Source organism: Protopterus annectens, chromosome 8.part0 (genome assembly GCF_019279795.1).
Source record: "Protopterus annectens isolate FY-2018-M chromosome 8.part0, PAN1.0, whole genome shotgun sequence".
Taxonomy (NCBI): domain Eukaryota; kingdom Metazoa; phylum Chordata; order Ceratodontiformes; family Protopteridae; genus Protopterus; species Protopterus annectens.
This window is the reverse complement of record NC_056741.1, coordinates 438,554,906-438,578,153: the sequence shown is the minus strand read 5'-3', so window position 1 is coordinate 438,578,153 and position 23,248 is coordinate 438,554,906. Positions and strand designations below refer to the sequence as shown.

At 38.1% G+C, this 23,248-nt stretch overlaps 1 protein-coding gene across 1 annotated transcript in view; it reads left to right on the top strand.

Moving 5' to 3' along the window:
- The window catches only part of LOC122808858 (protein S100-A6-like), a 117,188-nt gene that overhangs the window by 32,267 nt on the left and 61,673 nt on the right, over positions 1–23,248 (top strand). The window contains exon 2 of the mRNA XM_044079956.1: positions 13,919–14,090. Within this exon, the coding sequence (XP_043935891.1) occupies positions 13,920–14,090 (171 nt within the window). The 5' untranslated portion in view covers position 13,919. The remainder of the gene's footprint in view (positions 1–13,918; positions 14,091–23,248) is intronic.

The following is a 23,248-nucleotide window of genomic DNA, read 5'->3' as shown; positions in this document are numbered from 1 at the left end:
TACATTCAAGTCTCTGTCTGCCTTAACCTGTGCAACTTTAGTTAACAGTTGGTAATTCATTGGTATAATAGCAGCAGTTCAATGGTGTACTAAATGTTTCATTCTAGTCTGTCTGTTAGTTATACTTACTTATACTCAAAGGTACTTTGCAATTCATCTAGCTAATTGTTTGTTTATGCATATTGTTCCTATTTTTTGTCATGTGTGTGTAATTATTTCTATCTGGGCTCTGATTGAAGTGACTCCTGCTGTGTTATTCCACTACTCTGGTTAACAAACTTATTTAATAAAAAATACAAGTGCATACTCAATAAATTACACATGTATATGTATACATTTTAAACGGATTCAAAAATAATGAATGATTTCTATGACAAAACTCGGGTCTATGTTAAATCATCGAACGCTTAAAAAGTGAATAATGATTTTTCGAACCCATGTAAGTGAAAGCTTACAATCTCGGATGTATATGTATACATTTTAAACGGATTCAAAAATAATGAATGATTTCTATGACAAAACTCGGGTCTATGTTAAATCATCGAACGCTTAAAAAGTGAATAATGATTTTTCGAACCCATGTAAGTGAAAGCTTACAATCTCGGATGTATATGTATACATTTTAAACGGATTCAAAAATAATGAATGATTTCTATGACAAAACTCGGGTCTATGTTAAATCATTGAACGCTTAAAAAAGTGAATAATGATTTTTCGAACCCATTAAGTGAAAGCTTACAATCTCGAATGCTTAGAACAATGACCTTTTTTCAAAGGGAAAAATATCGCTGTTCCACAAAACAAAACAAACAAAAAAAATGTTAAAACATTACATAAAGTGGGGGGCTTTCCACACCCTCGATATGGGGGGGGCAGTGCCCCCACACCCCCCCTACTTGAATATACCGACTCCGAGATTGCACTACAGTCATGAAAATGGCAAAGTAATGGAAGCAGCCAAGCGATTTCTTTCCCAGAGAAAGAATTTGCTTATATGCCGTTTCGCTATTTTGCCTTTTCATGCTTTTAAGTTCGATCAAGATGCATTCGAAAGAATGCATCTTCGATCATTTAATAGGTACCCACAAAACTCTACCTCTTTCATAAAATACTGGAAAGGATTTAGAAACACATAATGGACAGTGCTGTCTTGTTTCAAACAAGATTGATCAGTGGGTTATGAAGGAGTGATTCAAAGACCTCTGTGTAGCTACAACAGTAAGAAAGCTCTGTTGTGTAGGACTACAGTGAAAGTGCAATATAAAAGGGTAGGTGGGCAAACATAACAATACTGGGGTGTTGCTAATGCAAACTGAACATGTATGTTTCATGAGAGTTTTTTTCCAGAAATTAGATAACATGACAGAGTGATTCAAAGATAAGTTCTGCAATGTTACAATTCATGGGGGCCACTTTTGCACACCATCAAAAGACAGTATACATATACTGATGTTGTGAAACCAGGAGTAATGTCAGGCTAAAGGAGGTTATTACAATGATGCCAGACAGTGTAGTTTTTCTTTTTCCTTTGTTTTATGTTTCTTTCCTGTCATGTTTATCCGCAATGTGTGTGTGTGTGTGTGTGTGTGTGCGTGTGTGCGTGTGTGCGTGTGTGTGTGTGTGTGTGTGTGTGTGTGTGTGTGTGTGTGTGTGTGTGTGTGTTCATAGCAAGAATGAGACACTTTTCCTGATGTCATAGTTATTGTAGTGTGTATTGTCATAGTAAAAATGAAACATTTGGTTTGTCTAGATGTCAAAGGTCAGGGAGATGTGCTGCTTCACTAGACATGAGGGCACCTTCTTCAATATAACAAAGAAGGTTCAGTGGAATGTAATTGCTAAAACATTTTATTTAAAGGCATCAAAGGGATTCAATTCAAGGAAAACTGATGTGCTTTGACAAACTTCGGTGATTGTTATGCTGGCAACATAATATCATAGTTACTGGAACTTGAGAAGGACAGTGCTTTATAACTTTATGTTATAGCAGTCGAAAATGTAGTTTTTGTTATCGATGATGCTTTTCTTGTATGTGAACCTGTCACTCAAGTTAGCTGTTTATTTTTAGAGACCGTATGCTTGTAATAAACTAATATGGGAATTTAGACATCTGGAATTTAAATTTTTCTGTATGCATCCTATATATATTTATTTCATTTTCCTTCAGTTGTTATTGTGTGTCCACACACATATAGTTTGCTCTGCAACTGCACTATTTTCATTAGTACCTAAGTAAAATTAATTTATTTACTTTTAAGCTCTTGTGGCTGGTATTTATTTATTGTATGTGCATGTATGTTCTGTTGTTTATCTATGAAGAGGGCATCCGTTGTTTATACTGTGGGCTAGTAAACTGAGTGCACATACATACAACACTGCTTTGGTCGATTAGCAGTGAAAGAGATATTAACTAGCGATATAAGAGCAATAGTAATTGGATATCTCTGACTTGTTTCAGAGTGGTGGCAGTACTACCAAGAAATCTGTAAATCACCCCTGGGATATGTGTGTGTGTGAAAATATTTTGAGTGAGGTTCACAGAGAGAATGATGAGGCTCTGTATTAAGCAGTTTAATTTGGGTGTTGAGGATGGAAGCCCATACTATGGACGGCAATTCCCTTTTTTTCAAGAAACATCTGTATTTTGTAGATCAAGCATCATAATAGACTTACTTGCTCTTTATTTCTATCACTTTAGAGTTTAGAGGCAGTGGTTACAGCATGTCTCCGTATTTGGTTGGGATATACAGAGGTTGGGTTGTGCAGAACAGTTATTTTATTTTCTAGTCTGCTTAGTTTAGCAATTTAGAAATTGGAGAAAATGAGCTCTGTCGACAAATTTGCTAACATCTCAGTATCTCAGCTGGCAAAGAAAGATGAGTGCAGCAGGTAAATTTATAAAGTGAGGAGATGGTGGCAGCTGGTGCATAGTGAAACAAGGACAGTCCATTCCATCCCAGGATGGCAGTACAGAGACTAGCAATGGAAATTAAGCACATTGAACTTGAAGCAGCTGAAAAGATGCAACAACGGAAAACAAAGGAGAGTGAAAAATAACACCAGCTTGAAAAAGAAATGATCTTCCTATACCAGAAGCATGGGGTTATAGTGTGGGGGAATCACACCCAAGGATCCCAGATCATAAAAACAAAACAAACAAAAAAAATCCTCAAAAATATGGAGGAGGATGGTTTTGCATATAAAACAAGTCAGACTGATGAGTCTGTAATTTAAGGGTCAGTAGTGGGGCCACCATTGTGAAATGGCATCACCACTGCTAAGAACCATAGCTGGGAGACAAAGTCATCTGCTAAGATCAGGCTGAATAGATTACAGTGTGGGTCTGCTAATGCTTGTTTAGTGTTGTCTATTAGGCAGAAAGATACATTATCAGGACCTGTGGGGGATGTATTTTTTATTTTAGAAAATGCCTTTAGTAATGTTCTTTGGTGATAGTTGAGGATGGGAGACTTTCAGGGATATGTGCAGTTTGTACAGTTGCCATGGACAGAACTTTACACTGAATTGATTTGCTAGTATTTTAGCAATAGCCACTGAATCTAAATAAGATTTTCCATTCTGAATGAGCTCTGAGCAACGTAGGCTGCTGATGTAACTAAAGAATTTGTATTTGTCTTTAGTGTCTGGTCTTATTTTCAGTTCCTGGGATGCCTTTGTTTTAATGATGGCATGTTTGAAAACCTTTTGATGTTGGGATGACACAGTGATGCAGCAGTTAGCATTGTCAACTCACAGCAAGAGGTTCTCCAGTTCCATTCCCATCTGGGGTACCTACTGTGCAGAGTCTGCATGTCCACCTTGCATTCATGTGAGTTTCCTCCGGGTGCTCCGGTTTCCTCCCATATTGCAAAGACACATCTAGAATGTTTCGCCCTGAATCTCCGCTGAAAATGGGCTCTGTCCCAGTCAGACTTTTCTGGTAAACAAATGTTCAATAAAAAATAAATGTTGTTATCCTTGATTTGATCTATTTTAGTTTTTGATGTACATTTAATACATTTTTTTTTCTTTTATTATATAGTTTGTTTGTGGACCACCATACACTTTTGCTCTCACATTTCTCATTTAGTTTTGAACTAGCTGGAACAGTTAAGTTAATAACGTTACTCACGTGAGAGTAGGATTTGTCAGCCAAGTACTTGCTGCATCATTATCTTGCGTAATACTACTGCTGTTGTGTTTAGCACTAAAACTGCTGTCATATTTATAATATTTTAAAATAATTAATTAGTAACATTTTGATGAATAGTTCCTTATTTATAGTAACTATAACTAAGCTGTTTTGGCCAAAGGAGCATTTGTCAGACAGAGGCAAACTATGTTTGCTAAAAGCCCCAAACAGTTTTGGTCTGAGACTAAACAAACATTTGAATGGATCAGTTACATAATCTAACCAGTCTGTCTCCACTTAGGAAACAGACAATGTCCACAACTTTGTAAATGAGTACAAAAACTTCATAATAGATACAATACATGAAATAACCAGACAAGTCCCACCTTCCATTCTTCCCTACTTTCCATTAGCTCCTCACAGGCCACTCAGGCTCTTTCATCTCAGCCCTACACACTGGCAGCCTACTCGATCATATACGTTTTCTGTGTAATGCCCAACAGGGCTTCAGAAAACCCTTTAGCAAAAACATTGTCATATATAGTGCCACAGACATTATCTACAGTAACATGAATGAATCTAAACTATCAGGCGGGTCTTCATAGACATAACTAGGGTATGTGAAACTGAACCACAACCACCTTCTCTTCAAACGTAGTAAATTGTATTTCAGGAACCTGGCAATAGGATAGTTAAAAAGCTATCAATAGGATAGATCATTCCAAGTATATCCTACCTCCCTTCTTTCTACTCAAGGGATCCTCAATACAGGGGTTCCTCATGGTTTTGTTCTTTGTCCATTGCTATTCTCTTTCTCTTTAATAACAACGTCACCACAGACCTCAGACCTTATCATGTATGCTGATGACTTTCGAAAACAGAATACTCATTAGCACCCTGAAATACAGCACTATGATCTTAGAACAAAAGAAAAGCAAAAAAAAAAAAAGTTAACAAAAAATCCCCACATGTACATAATGACCTAAATGGAAATATCCTCTAATTAGTTTGGAACTAAAACATCTAGGACATACCCTAGACACCACTCTTTTCTTTAGTAAATGCATTGACACCACCATTACCTAAACCCTTACCCAACTCAAATCTACTGCAAAATCTCCAATCTGTTAACTTCAATAACCCATAAAGCCTTAGAGAAAAATGTATTAATACAGAAACTTGAAATATGGACTTCCTTTAATAACATTCCACTCTAGTACAGGCACTCAAAAACTACAAACAGCAATCAACAAAATATGCAGATTCATTCTTCTTGCTGACCAAAGAACCCATCATTGCCACCTGTTGGAACACTACAAATGGCTACAAATCAGTGAAAGGGCAGCATGTATTTTTTCATGCCTAATTTACAAAATTGTCAGTCAAACACACTGCTCACCACTGAAGTCCAAATCGCAAATCAGACCACAAACTTATTCCCTAAGAGATGGTACCTCTGACACCATATTCTTAGACCTAGATTCAAAATCACAACTAGTGAATAAGTCTTCTCTAAATTGACCCTGACAGTACAGAATCATCTATTATCTGAAAAGAGACAAGAAGGCAAACTAGACAGCCTTAAAAATATACTAAAATAGAGCTGTTAAAGATGGTTGCCTTTCACAGCGTTGAAGCCCACAATCCTGAAATGCATAATCACTGTGTCATAATATAGAATACTAAAACTCCAAAGACCACAATGTTGAACTTTTAGACTTGCCTCGCCTGTAGGACTCATGTTAGCACTTGCCCCTGAGTTTACACTGGTGGGCATATTTAGTATTTAACATTTTAAGACATTGCTGGCTTTGGCGTTTTGATCTTCTATATTATGTTACCCTGATTATGCATTTCAAAAGTGTGGACTTCAAACGTCTGACAGAGAACAGTTACAGATACATCATGCTTCTGTAACACAGATAAAGGGTAGTCAAAGCATATATCACATCAAGTGAGGAAGAAACTAAACTAAAGGGTAGCAACTGTCATGGTAAAGCCTCTACTAAAGCTCTAGTCACATGATGGTATGCTGTGTAAATAAAAATGTTGCCATTCTATCTCTGTCTGCTATCATAAAATGCAAAACAGTTTCTTACATATGCACATTGTAAATATTATGGCCGTAGTAGTTTCATGCTATGTTTGTATAGTCTATGTTGCAATGTCTTCTTATATTCCAAATTCTGAGAATATGAGAATCTACATTTCTATATGTTTTGTAACTTGTTTTAATTGGCATATGTTTGTAACATGTTTAAGTTGGCATTCGTTTGCCATCTTAGAAGTTCTTAAATATCTTGCTGTTTATACCACTGTTCTGTTTCAAAGTATTATTACAATTGTTGCCCTGTGAGTCCAGATTGTGACTGAAAAGTGTGTAAGGACTAGCCCACCTACCCTTTTATCAAATGTAATAAATAAAACATAAATATAATTTTAATATAAATTAAATGAAGTATGTTGTACTTAGTACTAAAACTGCTGTTATTACTATAATTATTTAAATGCATGTATTTTTTTATTTAGTTGCCTTTGTTTACTGTGAAAGTCTGACAGGATGCAATGCCCATTTTCAGTAGAGGCCCAGAGATGAAAACTCTTAACTAGCTGGAACAGTTAAGTTAATAACGTTACTCACGTGAGAGTAGGATTTGTCAGCTAAGTACTTGCTGCATCATTATCTTGCGTAATACTGCTGTTGTGTTTAGCACTAAAACTGCTGTTATATTTATAATATTTTAAAATAATTAATTAGTAACATTTTGATGAATAGTTCCTTATTTATAGTAACTATAACTAAGCTGTTTTGGCCAAAGGAGCATTTGTCAGACAGAGGCAAACTATGTTTGCTAAAAGCCCCAAACAGTTTTGGTCTGAGACTAAACAAACATTTGAATGGATCAGTTACATAATCTAACCAGTCTGTCTCCACTTAGGAAACAGACAATGTCCACAACTTTGTAAATGAGTACAAAAACTTCATAATAGATACAATACATGAAATAACCAGACAAGTCCCACCTTCCATTCTTCCCTACTTTCCATTAGCTCCTCACAGGCCACTCAGGCTCTTTCATCTCAGCCCTACACACTGGCAGCCTACTCGATCATATACGTTTTCTGTGTAATGCCCAACAGGGCTTCAGAAAACCCTTTAGCAAAAACATTGTCATATATAGTGCCACAGACATTATCTACAGTAACATGAATGAATCTAAACTATCAGGCGGGTCTTCATAGACATAACTAGGGTATGTGAAACTGAACCACAACCTCCTTCTCTTCAAACGTAGTAAATTGTATTTCAGGAACCTGGCAATAGGATAGTTAAAAAGCTATCAATAGGATAGATCATTCCAAGTATATCCTACCTCCCTTCTTTCTACTCAAGGGATCCTTAATACAGGGGTTCCTCATGGTTTTGTTCTTTGTCCATTGCTATTCTCTTTCTCTTTAATAACAACATCACCACAGACCTCAGACCTTATCATGTATGCTGATGACTTTCGAAAACAGAATACTCATTAGCACCCTGAAATACAGCACTATGATCTTAGAACAAAAGAAAAGCAAAAAAAAAAAAAGTTAACAAAAAATCCCCACATGTACATAATGACCTAAATGGAAATATCCTCTAATTAGTTTGGAACTAAAACATCTAGGACATACCCTAGACACCACTCTTTTCTTTAGTAAATGCATTGACACCACCATTACCTAAACCCTTACCCAACTCAAATCTACTGCAAAATCTCCAATCTGTTAACTTCAATAACCCATAAAGCCTTAGAGAAAAATGTATTAATACAGAAACTTGAAATATGGACTTCCTTTAATAACATTCCACTCTAGTACAGGTACTCAAAAACTACAAACAGCAGTCAACAAAATATGCAGATTCATTCTTCTTGCTGACCAAAGAACCCATCATTGCCTCCTGTTGGAACACTACAAATGGCTACAAATCAGTGAAAGGGCAGCATGTATTTTTTCATGCCTAATTTACAAAATTGTCAGTCAAACACACTGCTCACCACTGAAGTCCAAATCGCAAATCAGACCACAAACTTATTCCCTAAGAGATGGTACCTCTGACACCATATTCTTAGACCTAGATTCAAAATCACAACTGGTGAATAAGTCTTCTCTAAATTGACCCTGACAGTACAGAATCATCTATTATCTGAAAAGAGACAAGAAGGCAAACTAGACAGCCTTAAAAATATACTAAAATAGAGCTGTTAAAGATGGTTGCCTTTCACAGCGTTGAAGCCCACAATCCTGAAATGCATAATCACTGTGTCATAATATAGAATACTAAAACTCCAAAGACCACAATGTTGAACTTTTAGACTTGCCTCGCCTGTAGGACTCATGTTAGCACTTGCCCCTGAGTTTACACTGGTGGGCATATTTAGTATTTAACATTTTAAGACATTGCTGGCTTTGGCGTTTTGATCTTCTATATTATGTTACCCTGATTATGCATTTCAAAAGTGTGGACTTCAAACGTCTGACAGAGAACAGTTACAGATACATCATGCTTCTGTAACACAGATAAAGGGTAGTCAAAGCATATATCACATCAAGTGAGTAAGAAACTAAACTAAAGGGTAGCAACTGTCATGGTAAAGCCTCTACTAAAGCTCTAGTCACATCATGGTATGCTGTGTAAATAAAAATGTTGCCATTCTATCTCTGTCTGCTATCATAAAATGCAAAACAGTTTCTTACATATGCACATTGTAAATATTATGGCCGTAGTAGTTTCATGCTATGTTTGTATAGTCTATGTTGCAATGTCTTCTTATATTCCAAATTCTGAGAATATGAGAATCTACATTTCTATATGTTTTGTAACTTGTTTTAATTGGCATATGTTTGTAACATGTTTAAGTTGGCATTCGTTTGCCATCTTAGAGGTTCTTAAATATCTTGCTGTTTATACCACTGTTCTGTTTCAAAGTATTATTACAATTGTTGCCCTGTGAGTCCAGATTGTGACTGAAAAGTGTGTAAGGACTAGCCCACCTACCCTTTTATCAAATGTAATAAATAAAACATAAATATAATTGTAATATAAATTAAATGAAGTATGTTGTACTTAGTACTAAAACTGCTGTTATTACTATAATTATTTAAATGCATGTATTTTTTTATTTAGTTGCCTTTGTTTACCGTGAAAGTCTGACAGGATGCAATGCCCATTTTCAGTAGAGGCCCAGAGATGAAAACTATAAGAAATTGTAGATGTACAGTATAGCAAAGTTTAAACGCATTATGTACACAAATACTGGACTACGTTAAAACTGAATAAAGAGGAAACATCATACAAAGATTAAAACTGGAGTCGGTTCTAAGAATTTAATAGTAATTTAATTTAACAGCAAAATGTAATAGTGATTTATATTAATTTCATTTAATAGTAGAATTTAGTAGTAGAATTTAAATGAAACACAAAAACAGTATGTAGTAATAACCCACCCTAACTGGTTTATATGCACAGTTTAAATGTTACTTTTTTAGTTGTTTAATATGTAAGGCTCATAGAAAAAGGAAATTGAAATGTACGTACATCTGTTGATTACAGTACTGTGTGGTACTTTGCAGAATGGTACCTAGCACTATTAAACTGAGATGAAAAAACAAATGAACCAATAGAAAACCTGTTAGAGCCTTAGCCAGTAATGCTGCCTCTCAGAAACAGCAGTCATATATTCACTGCCAATGAATAATGACTGCCAGCCTTTAGCAATCTAAAACCCTGACTAAAACTAGCTGAAAAACTGCAGGCAAGTTTAAAATGGAAGATCCACAGGAAAACAGTTGGATACTGGATTGATAGTTTATAATACAGTGACAGTCGGGCAACTATTACACATACAGTAAAACAACGTTTAACCAAACTGACTGTAAACAAAAATATATAAAATTGGTCTACAACACCCTTTAAACAACAGAAGTTACTAGATAATTTCAAGTGCAAGTGAAAACACATACTTTCCTGCTTTTTTGATGAAATTTCAGTATAAAAAGCCAAATATCCACATTTTAGCACGTGTGTATAGCAGCTCTCCACAGCCTTTAGAAAAGATAAGAAACAGGCAGTGCCCAGTGCAGTTAAAATGAGAAGAGAAAGCAAAAAGAACCAATAAGAAAAAACTATGGCTTTAGCCAATAATATCTACCTCCCCGAAACAGTGGCATTGTATTCCTTGACATAGTAGAATCACTACTGGCCTTTAGAAATCTAACACACTGAACAAAACCACTTGAAAACTGAAGATAAATGCAAGAAAAAAAAAGAAGAAAAGAAAAAAGAGATATTCAGACAAAACTGTCAACTTAATACTAGGATGATACTTTGTAATGCAGTGACAGTAAGACACCTGTTATATACATTGTAAAGTAGATTTTATTTATTTTTATTACTTTCACTTTTGTTTACCATGGAAGTCTGACTGGATACAAAAAAATCACATTTTCAGTGGAGGTTTGGGGAGAAAAGCTCTAACATCACCCTAAAAAAGCTCAAAAACTTTACAATAATACAGTACGTGAGAAACTTTAACAATAATACAGGACGAGAAAATTTTGAGATAGTACAAAGCTTGAATATTTACAAGTGTACATGCTCTAAGAGTAGTGTTTGCAATAGTCAGTACGTAGATAATATTCAAGTCTTAATGGTGTGAATGATGTAATATTACATAAGCATGAATGTTTACATAGGGAAGTTTACATTAACATACTAAAAAAATCATATAACATATCCTCTGAATAGTACAATTATTAGACAATTTCAAGTACAACTGAGAAAATGTACTTTACTGCCTTTTTGATGAAGTCCAAGTTTACAAAGATAATTATTCTATGCTCAGCATGTGCTTCCATTCCACCTTTCTGTAGCCTTTACAAAAGACCATCAGGAGCTATATCACTGTTGTGAAATGTTGAATGTTAGGCATAATAGAGCATTTTTTTTTTTGCTCCATTATACTAGTATAATCCAGTTTATATCTCATTTTCATTAGTCTGTTGTTTAACCAAGCTTTAACTGACTGAAACAACTTGACTGGAAGTCCATGATTTACCAGAGAAGTATTTTTGTGGTGTTTAGAGAATGTGTGGTAGATGTAGTTCAAGCCTTTAAGGGTTTGCCTTCTGGACTTTGTGTAACAATATGCGTTGATTTGATTCTCACTCTGTGTACCACCCTCACCTCAGTCATCTGGGAAGTCTATTTCTAGTTTGATTATAGCACCTGTGAGGGGATTGTACGTCTAAGCAGTATTTTTAAAGATTGTCAGTTAGCACAGAGGATTAAGGCTATGAGCTGCTTCTTGTGGTACAGGGTTTGATTCTCACAGCCTTCATTTGTAAGCAGTGTGGCCTTAAGCATGTCACTTAAACAAAGAGTGCTTTGGGGCAGCTGGGGAATTGGGCTAGGCTCCTCAATGGTCACCTAGACTGCATGCCAAGGAACTACCTCTAAATCTAATTTTACTAATAATAGGTTCATAGGTTCATAGGTAGATACTAGGCTATCTGCCCTAAGGCATTTATAAGCCTAGCCAGAGTGTATTTGGCTTCCGCCTCCCTATTAGATTAGCCTACTGTGCCTCTGTAAAGTAGGTCACAGAAGGTACCCTTTTAAGATTAGTTTATTGTGCCTCTGTCTAGCAGGGACACAGAAGAGATCCCAGGGGAGAATTTGCGATTTCCTATCCACGCATCCAGATTTCATTTGAAGAGGGTCAGCGAGGGGCTATGTCTAACATGAATTGGGATTCTATTCCAGAGTGAGGGGAGCCCCTGGGAAATGAATCTGTCCCTCCAGCATGTCCTATTTATTTTTGTGCTGAGGTTTAGGTCCCTGGAGCGTGTAGCTCTAAGGGACTTGGATTTTTTGAGGTGGAGCATGTCCATTAATTCTAGGTTTGACATGGTTTTGTACGTCAGGCATAGATCGCCTCTGAGTAGGCGGTAAGCAACTGAGTAGAGCTGGAGTTTCTTTAGTCGAGCTGCATAGGACATCTGTTTGTAGCCCATGATCTTCTTGGTGAGGTACTTTTGGGGTCTCTCCAGTTGCTGCAGGTGTCGGGTAAGGTACATCCCAAAAGGGGCATTGTATTCAATTATGGGCCTCATGAGTGACGAGTAGAGGGGCACAATGACCTCTCTTGATCTAGATGCGAACCCTTTCGTGATAAGGTGGGCTATATAGAAGGTCTTTCTAATCACTTTGGCAACGTGATTATCAAAGGAGAGATTACTATCTACGTTGGTCCCCAAATCTCTAATTACTTCTTCCGTGCCAATGGATTACCACCTATGTGGTAATTTGTGGGCACCTTGTTTTTCCCAAAGGGGATGACTATGCACTTTTTAGCATTTAGCTTGAGGCCGTGGCTCTGGCACCAAGCATCCATCTCTGTGAGACCCTTTTGGAGGAGGATGCTTGTGTCAGCTGGAGATTCAATTATGGCCCCCAGTTTGCAGTCATCTGCGAACTTTGTCAGCCATAAAAAATTGACAGCCACTGCAAGGCTCAAGCCCAGGACCCTGCACACCATAGACCAAGTGATTTTACCACTAAGCCATGCCAGATAATACACTTTGAATCCATGCAGGTGTGTCTGATGAGAGTGTTTATTTTTAATAGTGACATGAGAAGATTGTTTGTAGTTATATAACCCTGCTTAAGCATGCTTTCCATTGGTGAGACTCACAAATATACAGGATAATTTTTAAAACTGATGCAGAGTTAAAACAGCATAAAATATTAGCGCTGTAACTCACTGTAAAAGTACATTCTTGCCACTTGTATTGCTACCACTTGACCTGTGAAGTCATTAGATGCAGAAGCTCTTAATAGAACTCTGACTTCATGAAGTTAATAAACCAGCACACTGACCACTGCACCCTCTTATATCACCTAATCCTCTATCTGTTACAAAAAGTGCAAATTTCCTCTTTGGCACTACTACCATATAGAAATAGCCTTAACTCCTCTGATTCAACTACACACCAAAAAACATAATTTCAATTGGCTTCAATAACTCTTATCTTGTCTTGTTACCTTTGATGGAATTTATGTTCCTCTATAATGGTGTTGCTTTTCTTCTGTATGTCAGAGCATCAGATAAACATGCCTCCTTACTGAAATATTGATATTTGAAATACAGAGGGCTGACAAGCCAGATTAAAAAGTCTGAAAATCCAGGAAAAGAGCAAATGTTGAAGATCGCTCTTCTCTTTTACATTCTATTTTTAAAGAAGCATCCCCAACTTATGTATACCAACTCCGAGATTGCTATACCTTGGGAAAAAGGGAATATTCCAGAAAATGGCCCTCTTAGACTTAGTATATGTAAGTCTGCTTTTCATCCATTCAGTCTTCATGTTTCAGAACTTGCTTTAGCAGGTCCCAGCATTTCAAATGGTTACCTATAAACATTCCTAATGTTTCACATGGCTGAAGTATTCCTTATCTCTTGATTATAGGCACAGTTCAATGCATCCATGGCTTATGGCTAGAGGGTCACAGGGTGTGTCTGTGTGTGTGTGTGTGTGTGTGTGTGTGTGTGTGTGTGTGTGTGTGTGTGTGTGTGTGTGTGTGTGTTTAATAACCGCTTCAAAAAAGTCTGCACAATGCATGAAGTAACCCAGAATTAACAGATGTATACAAAACAGCAACAGGAATTTTTCCTACCTAGTACCTTTCCACATCTTTTATTGAAGATAATTTGCATCTCACTGTCTTTTAAATTATTTGTACAGGATGTCTAAATCACAAAAACAACATGAGGAGGAGATAACACCAACAGAGAACACCATGAGGACTTTGATAAGTGTTTACAACAAATATGCCAAAATTGAAGGAGACAGAGATTTGCTATCCACATGTGAGGCGAAAAAACTTATAGAAAACGAGCTGCCGATGTTTGCAAAGGTAAATTACCACTGACAAATACTGCACATGTCAACAACTTTAATGCAAAGCTACTGATAGAACATAAGTGATGTTTTAGAATAACTGTGTAATATGACAACCCCATGCAACAGCTGTTCTACATTTTAGTCTTTGCACACTGTAATTTCAGTTGTGAACTACAACATTGTTGTTGTTTGGATGCATAATAACCAGTGTTGCTATGGTAATAATAATATAGTGATGAGACTAGACTAGGTTGTTCATATGTACCAATCTATTCAGTGATTTGTAACAGGACATGACATAACCATTTACATGCAACAGTTATCTGGCAGCTGTTGACACTTAAAGGCAATCACAGTACAGGGAAAATGGATGGAAAATAATATAATGCATGAACATACAAAGATGCTGATGGAAGAAGGCACATGACTATAAGATTCATACAAACTTTGCATCTTGCTGCTGTTTGGTTGTCCAAACACAAGTATACCATCATTTTCCATGCTAATTAAAGACAGCTTGGAATAATGCTTTAAAGATTTGTTGTATGATCTCCTTCGGTAGTGCACAATGCCCTACGTGATCCACTGTTTCCTGAAGATCTAGTTGGAACTGTTTCCCGTTAAATTGTGAAGCATGTTCCCTTCTCCCTTTTGTCACTTTTGTTCAAGTATGTCCCCCCTACTTACCTTCAAATAATGGGGTCAACACACATCATATCCTCCTTTCATACTCTCCCAGCTGCATACATGTACAACATGCCTAATTTTGCAGAACATTAAATTCCTTATTGTTTGCTCATTTTTTTTTTTGTTTTCAAACATCTGCAAACCCTTAGGTCCTCTTTTCTAAAAGCTGTATGCTAGGCAATCACAATTGCAATGTTTCTCAGTTTAGATGTAACCACCTCACCCTGTAGCAGCCTGATGTATGCTGTGGCACAGAAGAGACTGCAGTGCTGGGCCTGTACATGTATGTGCTTCTACAGCTATTTTTTAATAGTTACAGTGATAAATGCAGCTTGTCAGTACCATGTGTATGGTATGTTGAAGTGGCCTGTCCTCTGTCTGATGTCCCTGGTGCTGCAGATCATAATGCCTCATTTCCCACAGCACAGGTGAGCTAGAATCAACTACTCACTCTTATCTCTCAAGTCTAAGTGACCTGCTCACTAATCAATTCCTTGGTCATATGGGCTGCAGTCAGGGCTCCATTGCTCTGTTCCACATAACTGACTTAGGTCTTCCATTTCTTACTCTATGCTGATAACTCTGTTACATGCTTTTAATCAGCTTTGATGATCCTGTATGACCTCAAATATTACACATGCTATTCCAGATGCAGCATAAACAGCACTCTGCATTAAAGAAAAATATACTGTGCATCTTTTTACATTCTACTTTTGACTGTGTCATACAGTATTTACTGTCCTTCACTGCTGCCCCTTGGCACTCCATAGCATGATACATTTTACATTAATTATTACCTTTCATCCATTCCATTTCCTCCTGTGTTCTGTTCTGGACCACACTACTAAGGTTGTATCTTTATTGCAGGTTCCTCCTTAAGTGCAGATAACCTTGCATTTTTTGTATATCAAATCCTAATTGCTACAGATTTTCCCATGACATAATCTACTACTTATTCCATCAGTAGCTATGATTTTACTCTACTATACATTGGCTCCTCTACTGCCACTTTTCGTCTAATGGCCACCATCTGTTTCTTTTTGGAGATCCATTTCCTAGTCAGTATTGTAACATCCCCTTTCTGGGCCAGTAATCAAGGAGTCTTAATCCTCACCACTGACACTGGACAGGGACATTCACTTGGAACAACAAAAGATTCACACAGTATTACCAGATGCAGCTCTTTGCATCAAGCACAATTTTTCTTAAGAGCACACAGGGCACACACTCGGTCTGGGGTCTGGGTTTTTCTCTCTCTCTCTCTCTCCAGGTTGCCCTGAGACCTCTGTCTCATCTAGTATTAAAATATAATTTCAGTTTTGGATTAGAGAATGACATGACATACATGTGGTCATCTGACTTCTGGTATTTATACTACTCCCTTACTAGAAACTGTACCAGAATGCCACACATATGTCTTACCATACACACAGATAGAGCTTTGCTAAGATGTGTTATGGCACCTGGAAGTCATAAAACCAGTTCAACACTTCCACCCTTCCAGGGTATCAATTATTTCACTGTTATGGACAGTGCAACAAGGATTCCTAGTCCTTGTTTTCACAGACATTTTGTCTCTGGCTGCAATCAGAACTGCAAGAAACAATCTTTATGGCCTACCAGGTAATTTAATTCTAGACTATTTTTCAAAGTTAGCTAGACTGAGATTAACCTCTTATCTCCTAGTATCCTCTGTTACAGTGTATTAATTTCCACAGTTACAATACCAGTCTGACATACAGGTGTATATTTATTTTCTGTCCAGCAGGACACACTGGTGGTATATTTTTAATACAAGCAGCTTTACAAATACATTTTAACATAAGCATCTGTACAAATCAATCTGATAGCTAAATGACATATAATTATCTACAAAACTCCACATAGCTGTGCTGGTATATGTACACATCCACTCCCCTACTTTTCATGGTATAGCTGGCAATACTTCATATCATCAAATCTCTCCCCCCTTTGAAAACTCAAGCTAGTTTATCAAGTGACCCTGGAGAAATGGTGTCTGAGGGACATGAGCCTGCCTGGGAGCACATTAATCCATGCTCTGTCTTAAGAACCCATCTGCATTGGCATTGCTGACCCCACTACTGTGCTGCACTGTCATATCATATGCCTGGAACCCTAGACTGCATCTTAACACATTGACATTTTGCTGGCTGGCTTGATGTAGTCATAGATCCACCTCAGACTCCTCCTGCCTCCTACTGCAAATACTTAGCACAAGGGCCTCCCTATCATGGTAAGGCTTCATCATGTTAACATGGTACAATCTGTGCCCCTGCCTCCTGCCTAGCAGTTCTATGATGTAGTTAACATCACTGACCTTCCTTACCACTTTGAGGGGTCCCTCCCAAGCTGCCTGCAGCTTATTGTGTCTGACAGGAATGAAAACCATAACCTACTGTGCCACAGCATACTCTCTGACTCAAACTATCTTGTCATACCAGACATTTTTCTGCTGTTGGGCTCCTGCCAGACTCTCCTGAGCCAAGCTTATGAGCTGCCTAAGCCTTGTCCTAAGGTTTAGGACATATGCCACAACAGATTTCTTGTGGGACTCACACTCACCCTCCCACTCATCATCTAAAGGCCCCCTCACCCTATGCCCATACAACAACTCAAAGGGTGAAAAACCTGTGGATTCCTGGGGTGGCTTTCTGTATGCAAACAGCAGATGGGACAAATTTATTTTTATTTATCATTTGTTGACCGGGAATGTCCGACTAGGTTCCACAGAGCCTGTTTTCAGCGGAGGCCCGGGGAGAAATGCTCCAAATATTTCTCAATATCTCTTAAACTGGTCTGCAAATGCCTGTAGCATGATCTTTAGTGTAGAATGTAACTTGCCTACAAGACCATAAGTCTGGGGGTGGTCTTTAGATGCTTCTCTCCACAGCACTCCCACAGACAAGCCAGCAGGTCTGACATGAAATTGGCACCATTGCCAGTCAGTATTTTTCTCTGAAAACCTACCCTGCTGAATATCTCTAACAAATCATCTGCCACCTTCTCTGCCTCAGTGGAGGACAGAGCCAGTCCCTCAGGGTATCTAGTAGCATAATCTACTAGCACCAATATATACTTCTTCTCTGTGGAACTTGGGGTACTCAGAGGCCCCGCAATATTCATACCTATCCTCTGAAATGGCTCTTCAATTACAGGCAAAGGCATTAAGGGTGCTTTGACTTTGTACCCTGCCTTGCCTACTTTTTGGCACTGCTCACGGGTCCTGCATCACCCTGTTACATCCCTTACAATCCTAGGCCAATAAAAGTTCTGCATAATACATCTCTTGGTATACTTTATGTCCATATATCCTGTAAAAGGAATGTCATGGGCTATGGCTAGAAGTGCCAGACGGTAGGCTTTAGGCACTACCAACTACTATATTACCTCACCCTCTAGCATTCCCTTAGGGGTCCATTCTCTATACAGAAACATTTTGTTCCAGTATACAGTCTCCCCTGTTCCTTGAGGATCAGGTGCCTCCCTAGCTACTTCTCTCAAGCCTCTTAGTGTAGGGTTCGAGAGCTGAGCCCATCTCAACTCTATCGTTGTAACTCTTCCCAGCTTCTTTCCATAAGAAGTCTGGTATCCTTTTACAGCAGTACCTTACTATCAGCCTGGGCACTACCACTCACCTCTGCCCTTGCAGTCACTCTGTCCAAGGAAGCATCAGTACCTACCAGCAGCTGTGGCTCACCTTCAGTCTCACAGCTACAGGGTAACTCCCTCCCTGAAATAGTGACCTCACCTGCCTTGACTTCAGGTGTGGGGTCTTTCAGGGTCTTCCCAGGCTACCAGACTCACATGCCTGTCTCCAAACCTGACTGCATGTAAATGCATACACACAAGGTCCTGCATTATCAAAATCATTCCCTATCAAGACATCTGCAGGGATATTTTCAAACACACCCACTTACTTGCTTCCTTTTCCACCCTCCCAGTCAAGGTGAACTCTGGCCAAAGGCATTTGGAATGGGGGCCCCTCCTAAAGCTCTAACTGGACTGGACTGCCAAAGCAAGTACTGATTCTCTATAACCACTGCAGGATTCACAATGATTATGTCAGAGGCTGTGCCCCTCTTAGCAGTGGCCAATTTTCCATCCACTAAGAAAGGATATAAGTTCTGGTGATAGTTTAGTACCCCTGTTCTCTCCAGACAACTTAACACTGGCATACTGTTATTCCCACTTGCTGGCTCCCCCACCTTTGTTCCTCATCATGCTTCTATGGACATCTGCAGGATACATGGCCCCACTGATTACATTTAAAACATCTAACCCTTGATCCTGGCTGTGTACCTGAACTAGTGTCTTCTGCTGTACCCAGGGCCCTTGGCCTGCAAACACTGCAGTCTCTCCGCTGATTCTAATTCCAAATGTTTGGCCCCAAAGATCAAACCAATGACTGTTGTATCATCCGCAGATTTGACAATACTGATGTCATGCTGTGAAACAACACAATCATAAGTGAAAAGTGTGTACAGCACTGGACTCAGCACACAGCCTTGTGGAGTTCCTTTATTTATTATTATTGTTTTAGAGATATTATTCACTAGCCTGACACTGACTGTTGTCTGCCTGTTAAAAAATCCAAGACCCAATTGCAAAGAGCCAGTGGCACACCCAGTATGGACAGCTTATTAATGAGCTTCATTGGTATCACCGTATTAAAGGCCGAACTATAATCAATAAACAGTAATTGAGCCTAACAGTCCTTATTCTTCAAATGAGCAAAAACTGTATGCAATGTGGTAATGACTGCATCCTCTGCCAATCTATTTGGTCTGTATACAAACTGCAGACAATCCTTTGTATCAGCTATAACTGACTGACTATAATTCACAGTGATTCTCTCAAAGCATTTCATCAATATGATGTTAATGCAACTGTCCGGTAGTCATTCAGGCAGTCGGATTTGCTTTTTCAGCAGTGGAATAATAGTGGTTACACAAGTTGATGCAAATATCAATCATCCAAGCTTCCAACTCTGAAATTACATTTTCACTATGACAGTGAGCACATCTTTGTAAGGAATGCATGGTGAATGGGGCATGTTGGTCTATTGGGTGGCTTTTCATAATTTCTATCTTAATGAGAAAATAAATTACAAAAACTCTGTATTTTGCGTGCACAATGGGAAAAGTACAAGATAAGTCTAATTGTTTACCACAAACATAAGACAATTTCACAGATTACCATTTCAGTGACATGCACATGAGAGATTCATTCATGAATACATTTTTCAATACTTGCATTATCCAATTCAGGGTTGTGAGGAAGCCAAAACATATCTCAGCTCTCAATGGGTACAGAACAGAGAACAGATATGATGCTAGTCAGTCAGAGCTATATATGCAGAGATTTAAGTATGTATATGCATATCACATAACCACTGCCTGTTCCAGCATACCACTCTGAATATCTATCTTGCTGGTACTTTGTGCCTTATCCACTTGGGGATTCAATTTTCTTGACATACACTATCTTCGACAGCAAATGCTCAATAAATGTCACCTTATCATGGCCTTCTTTTCCCTCCTCCAGCCAGTAATTCTTAGGTTCATAGGTGTGTACTAGGCTAATGGCCCTGGAGCCTAGCCCATAGGATTACCTTGTTATCGTGCCACCCAACCTTAGTTCCCAGCGCCTCTGTCAAGTAGAGCCACTGGAGTGATCCCTGGGGTGAATTTTCTATTTCCCATCCACCCATCAAGATTTCTTTTGAAGAGGGCCAGTGAGGTGCTCTGACATGTATGGGAAGTCTATTCCATAGCATGGGCAGTCTCTGGGTTATGAACCTGTCCCTCCAACACATACTGTTGATTGCTGTAATGTGGGTGATGTCTCTGGAGCGTGTGGTGCAGAGGGATTGGGATTTCTTTAGATGTAACATTCCTAACAGTGCTGGGTCAGACATGGCTTTACAAGTCAAGCAGAGATTGCCTGTAAGTAGGTGATATGAGACAGAGAATAGTTGGACTTTTCTGATTCTTTCCATATAGGACAAGTGTTTATGGCCTAGAATCCTCTTTGTGAGGTACTTTTGCAGCCTCTCCAGTTGTTGCAGGTGTCTAGTGAGGTACATGCCAAATGGGGGCATTGTAGTCGATGATTGGCCTAATGAGGGAAGAGTAGTGGGAGACAATGACCTCTTTCTTCCTGTATGCAAAACCCTTAGTAATGAGATGTCCCACATAGAAGGTCTTTCTGACCACATTGGCAGTGTGGTGGTCAAAAGAGAGGTTGCTGTCAACCTGTGTTCCCAGATCTCTTATAACGCCTTCTATGTTCAGTGAACTACCATTGCTGTGGTAGTTCATGGGAACTGGGTTTTTCCCAAAAGGGATGACAACACATTTTTTGGCATTGAGCTTAAGGCCATGGTTCTGACACCAGTCATTGGTCTTAGTGAGGCATTTCTGTAGGATGTCAGCATCACTTGGGGAATTAATAATGGCTCCCAACTTGCAATCGTCTGCGAACTTTGCCTTCATCCACAGCTCTGGTGACTGACTCAAAGAAGTCGACCAAGATGAGCAGGCATGATCTACCCTTCACAGAACCAAACTGTGTGGGATCAAGAGTTTGGAGATTCCCTATATCCTTGTTTATTAGGTCCATGATGATGCTTTCCATATCTTTGCATATCAAACTTGTCAGGCTAATGGGGCAATAGTTCCCAGGGTCTGTAGTAGCTCCTCCATTGTGGAGAGAGATGACTATAACAGTGTGCCATTCAGTATGGAAAAAGCCTGAGGTGAGGTCAAGACATTTCTTATCAGTAAGAAATACCTCATAGAAAGCATTGTACAAATAAATTTTAAAACAAGCACAAGAAAAAGTATAAACTGAGAATCACAAAGACTTTTATAATAAAGCATTTGATGTCTGCCTGAAGTTGTTTCTTGCATTGTGATAATGTTATACAAAAACACTTAACCAACTCACAATACAGCAAACATAAAACATTTAAAATAAAAAGGTAACACAGTCTACTCCCTAAATTGTTTACCGCTGCAGTAGATTATGAAACACTGTGAAGTAAAAACATTCACTAGCAATGCTGCCATTTTTAAAGGAATGCACATTGTATATGTAATTTTTGTATAGCATCACTGTGAAATGTGTATGTGATAAGCAAATATTGTGTAGAGCTGTATGTAGGTTACACTTAAACAGTGAAAATGCACAAATAGAGCCGGCCCAGAAGAAATAAGCTAAATAACCAAAAACCGGACAGTGGAAGAGCTGCATGTAGAGTCAATACTTTAATCACAGTATATAAACGCTGAATTTGAACAAGGCGTTTTCATTCAAGTATCCCTCAGACTTCTTCAGACATAATGTTAAACTCATCTACATTCATACATTATATACATTTCCCCTTAATTGATTAATAAGGATAATTAATTCCTTAAAAATATACAACTATTAACTATTAAAATTCTAAAAGGTAGATTAAATGTTATGTACAAAATATATAAAGAACCACAACAACTCTTAAAATTTTTATGGAATATATACAATTATATCAAATAAATACTGTAAATTGTCATTTGTTATAAAAAAGGATAAATAAATAAATGAATACAATAAATGTCTTGACAATTGATATACCAAAAGGATAAAAATGTAAAAAAACTATATAAATACCACTTATATCAGATTTGTAAAATAGGCCACATCTGTAATTTAGCAGATCTAAGCTTCAAAAGAGGTAAAATGGAAATGAAATCATTTAGCCCTGGGGTTCTATTAGCCTCCAGGGTTATCTGCCAAAAGGTTTCCCTGAACTCCAATTTGGTCTCCCAGGGACCCCCTCTTATTTCTTTAGGGACCATTTCAATGACTGAAAAGAAGAATTGTGCATTGCTACATTCCAGTGTATGTTTATACAGAGCATTAGTACTAGTCTTCTTTCTCACATCGTTAAGATGTTCATATATTCTGCATTTTAGTTGCCTTTCGGTATTACCTACATAAAAGGCATCACAGGCTCCACATGTAACTAAATAAACTAATCCCTGGGAATTACAGCTGGAATAATTCTTGTTGTATAGGGTCTTATGTCTTGCCTGTAGATAAACATCTTCCCCTTGTAGTATGTGCTTACATTGGTTGCAGGCTCCATATTTGAATGTCCCCCTCCTTTTATGTGTAAAAATCTGTGCATTGGCTACATATTCTAATAGATTTTTGATATTCTGTCCTTTTCTAAAAACAACTTTTAGAGGTTTGTTCTTAAATACCTCTAAATCTGTACATTTGGAGAATGTTTTCCACTCCCTTTCTAAAATAGATTTTTGCCTGGTATGCAGTTCCACTAAAACTGGTCACAAAGGCTCTACCAAAGTCTTCTTGACTTGTTTTTTGTGTTATACCTTGTACAGGGCTAAGTGAACCTGTACCCAAAACTGGTTTGTACTTATCATTTCTCCCTTGTTTTACTTCTGTCTGTATATT